At 38.9% G+C, this 16,608-nt stretch overlaps 1 protein-coding gene across 1 annotated transcript in view; it reads left to right on the top strand.

Moving 5' to 3' along the window:
• The window catches only part of myo15b (myosin XVB), an 88,589-nt gene that overhangs the window by 49,692 nt on the left and 22,289 nt on the right, over window positions 1-16,608 (top strand). The window contains exons 23-34 of the mRNA XM_078938116.1: window positions 3,531-3,593; window positions 3,681-3,738; window positions 7,403-7,530; window positions 7,793-7,888; window positions 10,083-10,318; window positions 13,160-13,329; window positions 13,432-13,504; window positions 13,604-13,786; window positions 13,877-13,989; window positions 14,477-14,544; window positions 15,209-15,293; window positions 16,121-16,153. Of these exons, the coding sequence (XP_078794242.1) occupies window positions 3,531-3,593; window positions 3,681-3,738; window positions 7,403-7,530; window positions 7,793-7,888; window positions 10,083-10,318; window positions 13,160-13,329; window positions 13,432-13,504; window positions 13,604-13,786; window positions 13,877-13,989; window positions 14,477-14,544; window positions 15,209-15,293; window positions 16,121-16,153 (1,306 nt within the window). The remainder of the gene's footprint in view (window positions 1-3,530; window positions 3,594-3,680; window positions 3,739-7,402; window positions 7,531-7,792; window positions 7,889-10,082; window positions 10,319-13,159; window positions 13,330-13,431; window positions 13,505-13,603; window positions 13,787-13,876; window positions 13,990-14,476; window positions 14,545-15,208; window positions 15,294-16,120; window positions 16,154-16,608) is intronic.

The following is a 16,608-nucleotide window of genomic DNA, read 5'->3' as shown; positions in this document are numbered from 1 at the left end:
CACACACCTGTGCTCCCCTTATGTGGCTACTCCTGTCTACGACCCACCATAGGCCCGGACAACCCAAAAACCTAAAGCACCCATGAGGATCAACTACTCATATGGGTGCATGTGACCAAGGCTTTAATTGAGTTCAGCCTGTTTTACTGTGGAATTAACTTCAGTAGACAAAAATTTATGCCTCAAAAATCATTCAGCTAAAGGTCAACCAGACAAGTTGACCAGACGATTAGATGCACCATAAGGCACCCTACTTCTACCCTACTGTTTTTTATGTTCACCTCATACTTCTGCAGAAATAAAATCAGACAAAATTCTGAGTACAGCTGAAACATCCTACAGTGATGTCCTAGGCTTACATGTCCAGCTTAGTGACAACTCCCTTTATAAAATTTCAACTAGCCTTATCTTGCATGAATTATGTCCTTTTAGCACACACACACACACACAAGCGCACACACACACACACCTTAGCTGCACTGTGATCTTGGACTTCAACCCCTGAAACTTGAAGCAGGACTGCGTCTATCTTTCCTACTCTTCCCAGAAGTCAGTTTCGCCTTGTCAGGTAGGATCTTTCTTTGTCGTTTCCACCTCATTCGTCTTTTTAGAGAACGATTTACTTTATGCTCTCGAGTTTATTTCTTTCATTTTTGAAGATATAAAACCCTTCAAAAGGAAGCTTCCTGTATCCAATTTCTGAAAGGAATAAAAGACACGTCTTGTTTTCTGTGCCCATTTCACTTATCGATTTACCAGATCTGGGAAACCTGAATAGTCTCAGACGTAGCTGCGCGCAAATGAGGCTACACGTTTTCTGTATTTAGGTGCAAGAAGCTATTATTTTATGAGGCCTGGACTATTGACACTTTGTACATCATTCTGGATCATTTTCTGCCTTACAGTGTCACTTACAGTGCCAGTTAGTCACAGTGGTGCCGTTTTGCTACAGGAGATAGACTGCTATTTGTTCATTACTGAGAAAATTCTAGAGTTTAGATTAATTATTTTTTTTAACAAATTACCACTAAGCACAAAACAAGAATAGGTGTAGAAATCCCACGTCAGTGTCTTGAGGAAATGGTGAAATTTCAGGTGTGTCTATGCCTTGGGGGTGTTAGAAGTACGTGCATGCATGCACCATGTGGATGCTGTTTCCATGTTTCCATGTATGACAGCAACTATCTAAGTTTGAGAATTTAACGCCATCACAGCCTCAGGTTGATGTGGTGTCATGGGAACACTGTGGTGTTGCCAGTCCAGGGGAGTTTGTGGTGACGGCACCAACAGCTACTTGTGGTGTCAATCTTATACAGTAGAAGGTGGCATTATGGTCCCTCACCCACCCTCCTGAGGAAGGAATCAGCTAATCTTCATATCAAAGTTTTTCCTTAAATATCATCCACCTGGTTTTGCTTCAACATAATAGAGCTAGTTTCTGTCATGTCAAATGCTTTGAGCTTCCCACTTCTAATGTCCAAATACTTTTGATCCTTTGCAGAAACTTTATGTATAACAAAATGAAGTCCAGAAAGCAAGGCTGTTGTTCCATTTGTTGTTTTGCTTTATCTTTGCAGTATATGGTGTTAATATCATTACACAGATTATTATGGATTTTATTATGCAAATATTTTGAGCTCCTTAGATTTTGCACTTTGCTTTAAGATCATATAATCACATCAAAAAAGTACAGCAGAAAGACTTGAATCAAGTAAAATAGGTGTTTAAAGTGATCACAAATCTGTGAGGATAAAGCCTTTTTATTATATGGTTTTCTTGTTTGTTTGTCTGTTTTTTATCTGTAGAATATTCAAATCATGTTTTGTGTTCAGGTTGTGTTTGACAAGTTTAAAACTTGTGGTTTTAGTTATTTTGGAGCGGATGCTTGTTTATTCCCACTTATTTAAGTTATTTTTAGGGTTTGGGCTTGTCATGCTATGCCTTAAAAATGCTTGTCAGGTTGGGGATATGATTATATAATCCTAGAAACAGAATATAGAAAAGATGAAGAACAACCTTTAAAGAGTACTTTACAGGGAAAATGTGAGGTCTAAACTGTGTTTTAGAGACATTTGGAAAAGAGAAATAAGCAGTGGATTCATGAATACTTTTCTGAGTGTTAGTCCATCATCAGAGTGTAATAGATGTCACATCATTGTCATGGTTGTGTCATTTGTTTCTGCAGAAGCCCATTTGATGCTTTCATTGTCTTGTCTCTATTGCATTGGCGCAACGTACACAAACTTAACTAATGCAGTTTGTGTCTCTCATGCTACATACACACCGGGCATGTGTTGTGCAATAAAGAATGCACATTTAGCATGTTTTAAACATGTGCTTAGCATGTAGTACTCACATGGAACTGTCACTACCCAATACGCTTGTAGTTGGAAGGTGAATCTCAAATCTTGCTCCAGGTTCTTTCTGTTACAGTTCTGTTCTGATATACTATATACCTGACTGGGTGTCATAAAATTCCGGGTGGGTACAAACCCCAATTATTAATTTCTCCTTTATGATCCATTTCCAAAAAGTTGACTACCCCTACGTCACTCAAATCTTAGTCCCTGATTGGCCAAATGACAATCTGGTTTAAGATACAAAACATGCATTTAATGACTGCACCTTTTGTACGTAGGGCCTTGAAAAAGATTTAAAATCTTTCGTAGCAACGCATGAATGCGAGCGTTTTGAAAGCGGAAGTCTGAAACGCTTGTTTACTTTTCAATAGAAGTGGTCACTTGAAGGCGTGTTTTTGAGGATGGTGTGAATGCACAGTCTTGGTAACTAGCACACACAATCTATTTGTTCTTGCATGTCATTTTGCTTGCTTTATTTATTATGGCCTTCATGCATCTTGACTACATCTGATTTAGAGATCTTTTTTTCCCACTTGTACAGTAAATGTTTGAATAATCTTAAGTGTAACTGTAAATGTAAGTGTAGCCCTTAAGTGTAAATGGATGATCCCAAGTCCATGTTCAATATTTGATCAAATATTTCAGGCATTGAGGCTGTAAGAGATGAAGTGTTTTGATTGGGTTCAATAAGAGAGGGTTGAAGTCAGAGTGAGACTCAAACTCAGTGTTGTGGTATTTGACAGGAAGGGTCCACACCCATGCGCCCTGTGAGTGAATTTTATTCTCAGGTGTGCCAGTGACAATAGTGGTCCACTGAATGCTTTGGTAAACACAGGAATAATAGGTTGGGGAAGGTGATTGTCAAATCTTATGACGTTGATCTGCAATGAAAAAACTGTTCCGTGGGTTGTAAACCTAATCTGTGTGGACTCTGAGTTGTGACCTGTGACAGGAGGAGGAGCCCCTGTGGGAGGGATGGAGTATATAACAGGATGTGTGCCTAAGAATAGGTCTTACCGAAAGGAAAGCATACTGACAGAACTCTGATTAAAGAGACGTGTTTCACCTGATGACTCACGCAGCTTGTCAGGAGGAGAAAAAAGGAGGAAGAAAAGAGTCTGCTTTTACCGGGGCGCCAATTAATCTGAAATTACTTTGTACTCATTATAGGAGCTTAATGAAAAGAAGAAAGTCAAAACGGTGACAAAGACAGCGTCTGACTCCCAGAAGATGGTAAGCACATACAAACGCTACTGTCGCAGCTTTGTTCTTTTCTATTGCTCTTAAATGAATGAGGTTTCACTGAGATGTTGTTTTCAGGATGTGGGGATGTTGGACATCCCCGCTGAGCTATCTGCCAGACTCAACAGTCAGACGGGTGAGTTTAAGAAAATGTTATGGTCAGATGGTTTGTTAAAATGTGATAGCTGCAGACTTTTACTGACTTCCTTTTGAAGCCAAATGACATCCATCCATGCTGAAATTTGGTAGCTTCAGTAAATGTTGAATGTTGCAGATTTAAGATTTCTGTTTTTTTTTTTTTGTCATTTATGTAAATACACCAAATTATGAAACATGTGTTAAACACTCGCAAAAATGTTGGTTAAGGGTGATGTGAAAGTGACAATCTAGACATTTTCAATTAAAACGTTGAATAAAAGTTAAATTAAAGTTTTAAAAAAATTATAGTTGTAGGAATCTATGGTAATATTTGTTCATACAACATTTTTATTCATGTTCAGTTATGCTGAGAATCCGTCGATCCACCCATCCATTTATTCATCCACCCATCCACTCAAAAGCACTGAAACATTCTTTAAATATTTATCAAAAGATTATGTCCTTCAGGATTACTACATTTTAAAGGATGCTCAACCAAATGTTTAGCTGCTCATCTTAGAAATGATCTCAGGAGTTTCTTCAGTATTCTGATGAGTAACAAAACATCATCTAAATCTTTTTTTCTGCACTAAAGAGCAAAATCCAGTAATGACATGACTCGGACGACTGAGATGTCTTTGCAGATATTCTTCTATTGAATTGTTTCCAAAGACAAAACAATAATATCAAAAATAATATAGAAACTTGCTTTGATCTAAAAGGTAGTGAAAAAAGAAATAAATATATTTAGGGGTGACAAATTATTGTGTTAATCGTGATTAATTAATTACAGGTAAATTAGCGCATTTGTTATTTTTTTATTGCGTTGGTTGCCTTTCTTTTGCCGTTGCAATTCTCTGCCGCCTGTCCCAAAATGTGTTCCTTAAGCTTGACATCCCGGCCGTGTGTGGGAGGAGCTACCAGCCAAGGTTTTTAACCTGATCGCTACATGGAGTGATGTCTGCAGTTGTGGTTTTAGGTATGGGCAGTACCTAAAATCGCTACTGGGGCACCAGCTCAGCCCTTGGAGGAAAAAAATCTGCGTTGATTTGGTTTTCTATTATCTTTTGTAGGTGCCATGAATTAACTTTGTTTTTTTATTAGGGTGAATGAGTATTATTTTTGTTTATGTTTTGATTATAGTATTATTGGTGATCAATGAGTGGGTAATCAGCTGGTGGGTCACAAGCTTTTATTTTTTTTATCACTGTGCTACATTTTGTGTCAGGCAGATCGTCTATTTCCCAATAGTTGGAGTAATAGTCAACTGTAATATAGTCATCTTATATGGTCTGTTTGGTACATCATGCGGGCGGAGTGTTTCTTTTTGTTTTTTGTCTGACATGCAGATATCACAAAGAGCAATGTGTGTCTTTATATGGTTGCTCATACCAATCCAGAACACGCATCCCCTGACTCTCCTCAGACATCCTTCTGCATAAAGATGAGATGAGTGTAGTCATAATGAGGCTGATGAGGCCGTCCTTTAAACAAAGCAATCCTGGTAACTAAGTTCATCTTGGAACGCAAAGTATGGTCTTGTTTCAGGTGGGATTGCTCTTTTATCTGAAGGCCATCCCTGCATCATTTTTATAACCATTTGCAGAGTTTTGTCATATTATGTGGCTGTTCTGATCTGGCCAAGACTGTCTTTAGAGATTGGCAGGTGTTGAACCATCAGTATCAATTTCCATTTCGACAGTCTTGGTGTATGATTTTGGCCGATATGTTCAACTCAATGTGACTGCCAGTAACATGTCTTTGCTTGGGACGTACACCACATTCAGGTCACATTTCCGAATGCATAGCATCATTCTTTGGAATGCTTTTGGTGCGCTAAACAGTGGTTTTCTAACCATGGTACCTAAAGGCTTATGGTCAGATTGGACGGTGACCTTGCGACCATAGGTGTACTGATGAAACTTCTCAACGCTAAAAGCAATCTGTTTGTATGAGTGCTTTGTTTGCAAACGCGATGCCCTTCTGTAGAAGTACTGCACCCAAACCTATGTCTGATGCGTCACATTGCACAACCAGATTGTCCTCTGGACTGTAGTACTTCAGGTTAGGAGCATCTGCCACGGTCCTTCTAAGTTTCTCAAAAGCATTCTCATGTTGCTCTGTCCATTCCCATTCTGTGTCTTTGTGTGTCAAGTGTCTTAACACTGCACACTGGTCAGGAAGATGTGGGCAAAACCTGGTCAGAGAATTTGCCATGCTTAACAGTCTTTGTACTGCCTTCACATCTGCAGGCTTTGACATTTCTTCCATGGCACGAACCTTGTCTGGGTCCACTTAAAGTCCATTTGCAGTAAGGCGATGTCCGATGTACATGCACTCACATTGTCTCAGTCTGAACCTTTCTGAGTTCAGTTGAATGTTTTTTGGATTGCAGTATTCCACAAATGTTATCAACTTTGCATCATGGTCTTGGGTGGCCACTTCCTGGCTCTCACCTTGGCCTGTAATAAGCACACAGTCAGAAATAACATATAGGCCTGGCAGTTCATCCAGAGCCTGGGTCCGTGTCCTCTGGAAAGCCTCAGGTGCCAGTCAAATCCCCATGGGCATTCTAAGACACCTGTAGCACTGTAATAGAGTAGCGAAGGTAGTCTGGTAACTTGAATCCTCTGCCATCTTGACATGCCAAAATCCATTCTTAAAATCACAGATTGTGAACACTTTAGCCTTAGACATATCTGAAAGTACATTGAAATTGACTCAGTTTGAGTGCCTTATTCAAGGGCTTTGGATCAATGCAAACTCTGGGTTTACTGTTCTGTTTTTGCACAACAACCATGCTTCTGATCCAATCAGTGCTACAGTCGACTGGGCTGATAATATCTCTGCGCTCCAATGCTGAAGCTCCTCTTGTTGTGGTTTCATCATGGTGACAGGGACTGGTCGCTTTGGGAGATGTACTGGCTTCACACTCTTGCTCACATCCATTTTGTCTCTACCTTCCAGACAACCATCTCCCTTGAATACTTCTGCAAAACCTGTCTTAATTTTTTCAAATGTCCATTGTCCTTCAGTGTCCTTTTCCTTTGTCACATTACTATCATTAGCCATTACTGTTTCATAGTGCACCTCTATCAGCTTCATAGCCTCTCTGGATTTTTTACCGATCAGTGGCGCATTGCAATCATTGTCTTCCACCTGGAACAGTTTTTAACTTTTAGGGTTTCTCAACCTTATTTTACACTCACCCAGTGGTTTTACTTTACTATCATTGTACATCATTTTACGTTCTAATTCTGCAGGTGTTTTTTTTTCTAAAGCAGTAAGTTAAAAATAATACAAAACTCATGTAAATCATTACAACTCTGGGGCTGTAGTATTATAAGGTAAGGACATACTTTTGAACATTAGCAAAAGTGATCTGTAATGTATTACAGTCTGGTAATAACTTGCACAACAGTGTTAAACTGATTTTTAGTAAGCTATTTGCATAAAGTATTGAACCTTGTGGCAAAGATATGCAATATGGAAGAAAACTGTTTAAACAAATAAAACTTGTTCTCAATTTCTGTTTTGATTGGGGGTCATGTTGGAATTTTAGATGATGAAAAAGTTTTGTTCCTGCATTCTAGATCTATTTCGTCTGATTACGACCTGAAGGATTATTTGTTTACAGTAGCTGTCATCCTTTCTCTGTTTAGCAGGGTTGCAGCGTGCACTGAGGATTACAGAAGTAACTCCTCCACAGGTGAAGGCAGATATAAAAGTCACCCTGCCAGACGACATAGACAGATATCCATTCTCTCGCTATGCCAAGTCTGTATTACAAGTGAGTATTGGCTTTTTTTCTTTTCAATTATCTCTTTCCCTTTACCTTTAGCCAGGAGCTGAACATACAGCAAGAGCGGGACAGACAGCAACTCAGTTAATTGAGAGTTAGGGGCACAAAAAATAAACTCCATTGTTGGAATTGGTTATTTGACCTTTACTTTTTGCCATGCATGAGTTCCTATATGTCTTAGAACACATAGTTGATAAAGTTGGTTTGAGTTTGTCCTCATTTCTTCTTCCTCATTTCATTTCCTTTTCAGGATACATGGAGCCAACCTCAAGGTTACCCCCTCCAGAGACCCCTCACCCCACTTGAGCCCGAAGATGCCAGAACTGCTCTGGAGATTTACAAACTGGTAAAAATGCAGGATTGGAGACTTTGTAATTTTGAGTGAAAAGGCAGAGTAACATGAAACGGTTGCCCCTGCAGATCCTACTAGGGGTGTGTATTGCCAAGAGTCTGGCGATACGATACGTATCCCCGGACACATGTCCCACGATACGATACATATCGCAATATTGTGCCGGAACACATTTCTTTTTCTATTTTTCAAGAGTATGACTTAGAAAATATTCTACCTGAATATTGATATGCCTTTCATTGTAATAAAATGGTAACATTTATTTTGTTTATTGATCACAATGTTAAGCACTGCAACTGTATCTCATATACAAGTTGCTTTTACCCAAGCAAATTCATAGTGCTTTTATTTGAGTAACTTAAAATATATTTGTTCCTAAAGGGAATAGTCAAAATTGTCTGATTTTTACAACAAATACTTTTCAGTTTAAGGAAAAATAAATAGAATGTGCCTTAACCACTAAGGTTCTAAAAGTATGATTTAGGAAATAAAGGGCTGTTTATTTTTAACTTTCACCTTAATGTAGCTTCTCAAATATGGTTCGGAGCCTGAACGGTGCTTCAAAAATAAAGGAAAAAAAACACACAAATTCTTTCCAAAAACACGAAAGTGTGATGAGGAAGCAGGACAAGTTGAAGGAGAGCACTTTAATGTATGCTTTGTTTACATGACAGTCTGCACTGCAGCCTGTAGCTCCACTTTTTCACACGAGAAGTAAACCTTGATTTCACCGCTCATCACCACGACGTTGGCCTTTTTTCAGAGCTTTGATCCATCAGGTCGCTAAACTAGAATAGATTGCTGTGAAATTCCGCAGAACTTTGACCCACTTTGCCGACAGCAGTGTGGCTGATGCTCCGTGCATCAACTGCACTGCTTTACTTGTTTCTTATGTGGGGGACACACGCAACGCAGTCCGGGTTTTTATATGAAATTGGCAGCAACATGGAAGATAGTCTCGGTGCGGTGCGCATCCCTGTGGGGTGCGCGGAGGCATCTCAGGGGGGGCGCGAGTCACCCAGTCAGACAAGGCTGGGAGGGTAGGAGGGGGAAACTAATGTCAGGACGTCTGAATTTTTTTCGCGGTACAACATGAACAGACTGCGCTTTGGGGCCGCATATCCGTGGGTCTTACTTCACTTACCAACCCAATCCTAATCGTGACATTTGAAGATGTAATTTTTGTTGTTAACGGCGGTTTTAAAGTCTTAAAACAACGGAAATGCTGCCCTGATGCATTTTACACATGCGACCTGTACAGATTGGATAACTACCTTTCTCTGCAACTGTGACCAGATTTGTCTAAGAATGGAGAAATATGTGTGTGTGTGTTTGTGTGTGTATGTGTGTGTTTGTTAAGAAAAATAATAATAATGAAGAAAGGTCATCTCCCCCTCCTAGGTAGTTGTACATGACTTCCTTGCGACGATTCTTTTATAAATATTTCCCAGACAACAGTGCTCAATAGGACTGGCTGAGAATTCCATTTAATGCAGCAGCACCTGCTGATTTCAGCTCTGCTGAGGAGGATCAGTTCATTGAAATCACATCAGGCTCCACCCTGAGGATGTGGTTTACAGTACAGATACTCCCTGAATTCTGGCTGGGTGTGGAGAAGGACTATCCACTCATAGGGCAGAAGGCTGTGGTCACTCTGCTTCCATTCTATGTCCTATCTTTGTGAGATAGGCTTTTCTGCTTTTGCCACTTTGAAAACAAAGAACAGAGCTAACCTCAATATTGAGCACCACTTGAGAGTTGCAGTAACAAACCTACAACTTCGTTTTGAAAAGATGTGCAGCACAAGCAGGCACATTGTAGCCATTAACACAACTTTTTTTTTTCTTTATGCTCACGTTCAATGTTATTGTTCATACAAAGTGAATGATCCTTTATAAAAAAAAAAATCTAGTCTCTAGCAACAGAAATGTCTAAGATTTTGATATGGTATTGAAGGTTAACATATATGGTTTATTTTTTCATAGTTTTTATGCGGCGTGGGGGGCAGGGGGAATGAACACATGCTGCCAACTAGCAGTCTGGGGTTTTAGTAGAAAACAAAAGTCAGACACTGAAAGACCCCCATATATAATTAAATAAATATCGTCCTGTCAGCATTTTAATTTGATACAACTATTGCCAGATGAAATATCGCCATATATGTCTGAATCAAATTTTGCACCCCTAGATCCTACGGTTCACAGGTGAGTCAGACCTCAGTGACTGGCAAGAACGCATGTTGGGTAACTACATCGTAGAGAAGGGCCAGAGCCAACCAGCCCTGAGAGATGAGATCCTGGTGCAGTTGGTCTATCATACATGGGAGCAGCAGGATATTCAGATAAGCATGAGGGGGTGGCTTTTGTTGGCCAGCTGCCTCAGTGCTTTTACTCCATCACCAACACTGGACAAGGCCCTGCTGAAGTAAGTACTCTCCCCATCTGTTGCCACTTTACTAACTATGAAGGCTTCTTTATGCTCTTTATATACCCACTCCAATGAAAATTGTGTTTTTGGTGTTTTTAATATGTTCTTGTAGTATTTTTCTGATAATGGAGGACATATATTATTTTATATATGTCCTTTATATAATTTTGGTTTTAGGATTAAAACTGCATTCACAAGTATTTCTGTATTTAAATCTGGATGAATCAGGAGCAGGCGAATAAATACAGTTTGAAAAAGCTCAGCAAGCAAAATAGGTGGGCCAAAGTCTATCTGCGCTGTTCTATTCTGATGCATTCACTTGCATCATCTGGCTCAAAACTGTACGACTGGATAACTCTGTTTTATTGTTGTCAATTTATTTTTGCACTGCTACTGTTAGCTTGGGGTTGTGAGGCGCTGTAAACTAGCGAGAGCGAGTGTAAACAAAGGGATAGTGGGATATTACTGGAGGCCTTGTTCCGTGCCAGGATTACCACACACAACTCAGAGGCAAGTTTCTGATGAAATCCTGCCGCTCTATATAAACTATGTCCTAGAAAACAGCACAAGTTTTGTGATTTTGGCTAAAAACGGCATAATCCTAATTAGAAAGACCACTGGGAAGGGTCTTGTGTGTTTATGATTGAAGTTGGACTTTTAAACCCATCAAATTGTAGTCTTCTGTGGTTTTAACCTGAAATATTTTTGCTCAGTAAGCCAGAGTTCAAGGCAATCTGATTGCATTTTCACGAGTGGTGTCAAGGTTAGTTTAAAAAAATAAAATAAAGATTTTTATTTTGGCCCTTACATGTTTCCATATTTGTGCTAATACTACTTAAAAACCACAGGAAAAAAAGTTATTTCCCGTCCTGCCCACCTGACTCACTTCTAAACTCCAACTTGAAACTGACGCTTATTTTGGGAAAATTGTATGAGTCTGTTATACAAATTCATACAAAATTTTGGGAATATTGGGAAAATTTACTACTTGCTAAACAGATAAAATGCAAAAGAATAGCCACCCCTAATATTGCTAAAAAGGCAATGGGAATATGACTTAGGCTTAAATATCACTTAGAAGATTTGGGAAAAAGCACTAGACAGAATATACGCTTCCTCAATTTGCTCACGTCACATGGTTCCTCAATTTAAAATTGTACATAGACTCCACTGGTCTAGTTTTTCTTTCCAAATATTCTTCCCATTTACAATCGATGTAAACAATCAACTGCCACTATCTCATATATTTTGGTCTTGTGTAAAATTAAGTTGCCTTTGGCAATCAATATTTTGAGAATTTTCACATGTTCTCCAAAGGCCAATGAAACCTTCTGTAATTTCTGCAATATTTGGTGTAATCCCACAGGATCTTAATCCCAACCACAAAGCACAAAATATAATTATCTTTGGGACCTTGTTTGCTACAAGAGTTGTCTATCTCAAATGGAAAGATCAATTTCCTCCAACTTTTAAGGTGTGGATAAATGATCTCTTACATTATTTGATTTTGGAAAAAAAATTCTGTAAGAGGTTGGACACAAGATTTTTATACCACTTGGCATCCCCTTCTTAAATTTAAGAATTTAGATGTGACTGCTGTTAGAATATTTAATGATTGACTCTGTACTTTAGAAATTTGCAAGTGAGAAGTTCATTGTCTTTTTAAATTCTATATATTTACAAAATATTTGCAGTTTGAAAGAGTAGTGCAGTAATGGGAGGATGGGAAGGATGTGTGAAAGTGTGTTATCAGTTTTGTACACTTTGTCAAACTTGTATGTTTGTACTGTCTGATTAAATAAGAAAAACTAATTAAAAAGACTTGGTGTAAAAAAAAAAAACACTGAAGGCTAATAAACTGAGCGAAACATACAACAGAATTCATTTGAACATCACGTTTATTTAACCCAAAAGCCACATTTTTCTGGCAAGGACATAAAACACAATTTAAGATCTCAAGGTCCAAGATTTTCGTCAATTTAATATCTCATTTAAAATTGTCGTTTTCTAGGACATAATTTCTGTAGAACAGCAGGAGTTTATTAGAAATTTACTATGTGGGCAATACAGTTGGGGCCGGTTTAGCTCATGCTGGTTTGCGGCGCCTTCCGTCCGTGAAACCTGGGTTGAACTCCAGGCTGCTCCCTATTCCCTTCTCTGCTGCAGTGCCAGTCCCAAGCCCGGTTGGATTGAGAGCGTTGCGTCAGGGAGGGCGTCCGGCATAAAAACATTGGCAAGTTAACCATGCAACTCATTCTCGGTAGAGGGTTGTTTCGCTGTGGCAACCCCTGATGGGAGAAGCTGAAAATGTAAGAAGAAGAGACTTTGTAGGCGGGACTGTTGACACAGACAAAGCTTTTCCATCATCCCTTTGTTTACACTCTCTCTAGTTTAAAGGCCTTTATACTCCCAACCTAACACTACCGGTGCAACAGAAATGGAGAGCAATATTGGAGCTATCCAGCCGTACAGTTTTGAGCCAGATGCTAGCTCGGAAAAGGAAGACATAAAAGAAAGACATACCATGGATCTAGTTGTTTACAAGTGGATACATCAGAATGGAGTGGAGCACAAAGCTTGTGCCCCATTCAGCATATTTACTATGTAATAAATACATTCTGTTTCAATTCATGACGATTTGAACAAGGAAATACTCAGAAATGCAATTTTGAAATGAAAAAAATGCCACAAGAACATGTTAAAAACATAAAAAAAACAAATTCATCCGAGTGGGTCTTTAAAAATCTTCACATTAAAGGTCTTTAAAGGGTGAGTAACTTTAGATGTCACCTTGGAGGTCAAACAAAAAAGCATTGGATTTGTGAATTTCCTCGGCAGGTATGTGTCTGATCAAGGTCCAAGGGAATACCGCCCACTGTGCCAACACAAACTGCTAACATCCCTGCAGCTGCCAGCACCCATCGGACGCACATATCCACCCACCCAGCTAGAGTGGACGTCCAACCAGAAGAGAGGAGGCATGGTGCTAGAGGTCCACACTTTTAATGGTAACTGTTACTGCAAAAATTAAGGATATGACGTCAAATAGAATCAATGCTTGTTAAGATATGCCAGTTAAAAATGCAACATACTCTGACCTTCTGTATCAGATGAGACACTGACAGGTGAGGTGGAGTCATGGACTACAGGAGAGCAGCTGGCCTCGTGGCTTCTCTCTTATAGGTACTTGTTCAGTTGAGATTCAAGGATTCAGTGCTTCTGTCTGGGTTTTACAGCTTTCCATTGCCACTGCCTTCTGTGATTTGTAACTGCTGTGTGCAGAGGTGTGATGGAGGCAGTTGGAGGCTGGTCGGTGTCTCTTGTTAATGATGAAGGCTGGTCAGACCTGGCAGGCTCAGACTTCGTCATGGACCTGCTGGCTGCAGAGGAAGCTGACAATTTGCCACCACAAGAAACCTCTTCCTCCATAAACTCTGATTACCTGTTCAGCAGACAGACAGACAGGTAGTGTCACATGTCGGATTGTTTTTCAGGACGATCCTTGTAGGTACTCCCATCCAGGATGGATCGATTCGACCATTTTCTCTTTTTCAGGTTACCAGGTGCTGCACACATGGATGACTTTATTCCACCGGCTCCACCCATGCAAGCTCCTGGCCTGCCTCCATTTGAAGGAAACCCCTGGGGCAGAGATTATCCACATGAAGGTAACGCAAATCCAGATATCAGGGTGTCTCCCACAAATTCTATACCAGGACCATGGCGTGAACTAACTCTGAACCCACACTCTGCAGAAACTGAATCTTAAAGTTAAAAAAACTTTTTTAGTTTTAAAGTTTTTTAGTGGTAAATTATTCTTATAAGGGTGTAATGATTCATTTTTACAATGATGCGATTCAATTAAATATTTGTGGTTGCCAATTCGATTCACTTCCAATTTTTGTTAATTTCGAACGATCCGATTTGATCCGATTTACTGACCTAAGATTGATCGGCCTGTTTTTAAAGTCATCTGAAAATTTTTTACTGTTTCTGGATTTCACTTTATTTGTCAAAACTTTTTTGACCAGCACCAAGCAGAAGAATGAAAAACATTTTTTTTCCGTTTTTCAGTTGCATTCCGGCTTTGATGCTTTGAGGAGGTTCACAGAAACAAAAATGTCTAACATGTACCCTGTCATATCATATCCTCAGGGCGAGGTCGACAGATGGACGCTTTCGTTGATGACTTGTTTGACTCAGTTCAGGACACGGGGCCCTCGGTCAGTAACATCCTCCTTGACAGTATGACTGTTTTTCTGAAGGGTAACTAGGATGTCTGGGAGGGGTCTGTGCCATCTTTACTTTTGGTCAACAGGAATGTGTCCAGTGTTTAGAAAATATATAAATAAATTACAGAAATACTTTTTTACTTTAAGGCAGTAGACATTTACCGATCAACATGTTTCAGTGTTTTGCTTGTAAAATACATTTCAAAAAGAGTCATTTAAAGTGTTTTGTAGGGATAAAATATATCAAAGTCAAAAGGAGCACAAAAATCTGTAAAAATCAAATGTAAAACGGTAAATATTGTTATGCACTGCTGCGGTTGAGTTACTTCATGCAAAGTTATTCTTTGTGCAAGGTTTGGGGTTTTTTTTAAAAGAAAAAATACCACAATTTTAAGCATATCTAATTCATATTTTTCAACAAATATCTTATGTTAATTACTTTTTTTTAAGGATTTAACTTTTTCTTTTGTTCTTTTGTTTAACTTAAACAAATTTATTTTTTTATATTTAAACTTAATATTTGTGAGTGTTTCATGTTATAATTAATAAATGTATCTTTTTTTGTTTAGTGTAATTTACCTCCAGTGTTTGAACAGTGTTTCTGTATTTTTTTTGTTATGGGTTTTAATTGGGATGTTTGTGTGTTTGAGTCTAGGACATGGACAGAGTGGCCATGCTCAGCCGCAGAATAAGAGGACGCGGGGGAATTGGACCGATGCAGCCCGGAATGTATGGAGCTGGTATGAGAAATATGTTCTGTTGTGTAGCTCATTCACTCAACTGCACTTGAAAAACTATTTTAAATGCCCTTTAGATCCAAGGGCATCTCTTGTGCTCTCACTGTAAACTAATTACTGTATGATGTGTATTTAGTTTGAAAAAATACGTTTTAATCTTTTCTAACAAATTAAAAAGCAGGGTTATTTACTATACATGCTTTACATGCTTTGGTCTTGGTTTTGGTCCTCATTTTAGCCCAGACATTTTCCATCTCACTGCAGTCTCACAGTTTACAAGTCATGGATATCAAGCCTCAGTTTTGGTTATTTCTGCACACGTCACTGTGTTGACCGAGTCGGTCTGAGTCACGTTTCTTAAGGCAACTACAGTCCCCAAACATGAGTGGGCTTTTTGGCAGTCCACGCCCTTCCTTTCACTAAAAGTGGCTCTGCAGAATCCGACAATCAAACATTCAAGGTGGGGTCAGGGGGCACCACATGCTTTTACTGAAGCATCCGATTAGTTTTTCCAAAATGTTACGTTTGTTGATACACTGTTTGCCTTTTATTAAGTCAAATAAAAAAAATCAATGTTACAATTGTACACCCATTAAAATACCTTTAGGTACACAGTTAATGTATACACCTGACCTGAGCTTCCTCTTTCATATTATTACGCATACAAAAAATGACTTATTTTTATTGATCAATGATGACATTCAAAATTCTCTGCATTTAATGTTTTGACTTCCATGAAAAGACAGTATGGGCTCTTCTTGCTGCCCACTTAAAGCACTGGTTTATAAGGAGGAACCTAAATAATGATCATGTGTGTATTCTGTTTTCAGGGATGCCCATGACCATGCCAACCTATCCCATGGGTAAGTGCAAGTGTATCAGTTTACATTTGGTCTGTCCTTGATCTGCTACAGTGTTTTTTTAATTTTATTGTATTTTTATTTTTTTGAGGTTGTCCAGAAAATGTAGGATTTAACCTTAAACATTATCCAAATGGTCTGCCTAAAAGCTAGGGCCTTATAAGACAAATAGAAAAAAATGGAAACTGTCTCATGGATGAATATACAGTTGCAAGAAAAGGTATGCGAATCCAGTGGGGTTTACTTGGATTTCTGCATGAATTTGTCATGAAATATCTTCTGATCTTCTTCTAAGTCGCATCACCCGATAAACAGAGTTCTCTTAAACCAATGCAACACAAAAAATTTCAAGTTTTCATGATTTTACTGAACAAAATGTGTAAACATTCAAAGTGCAAATACGTGAACCCCAAGGCAAAATGTAAAAATGTAGTCAAAAAGTGTAACATTTAGCTTTA

This window comes from Oryzias latipes, chromosome 19 (assembly GCF_053564925.1).
Source record: "Oryzias latipes strain Hd-rR chromosome 19, Olatipes_Hd-rR_3.1".
Lineage (NCBI taxonomy): Eukaryota > Metazoa > Chordata > Actinopteri > Beloniformes > Adrianichthyidae > Oryzias > Oryzias latipes.
This window is presented reverse-complemented; position numbering and strand designations above follow the sequence as displayed.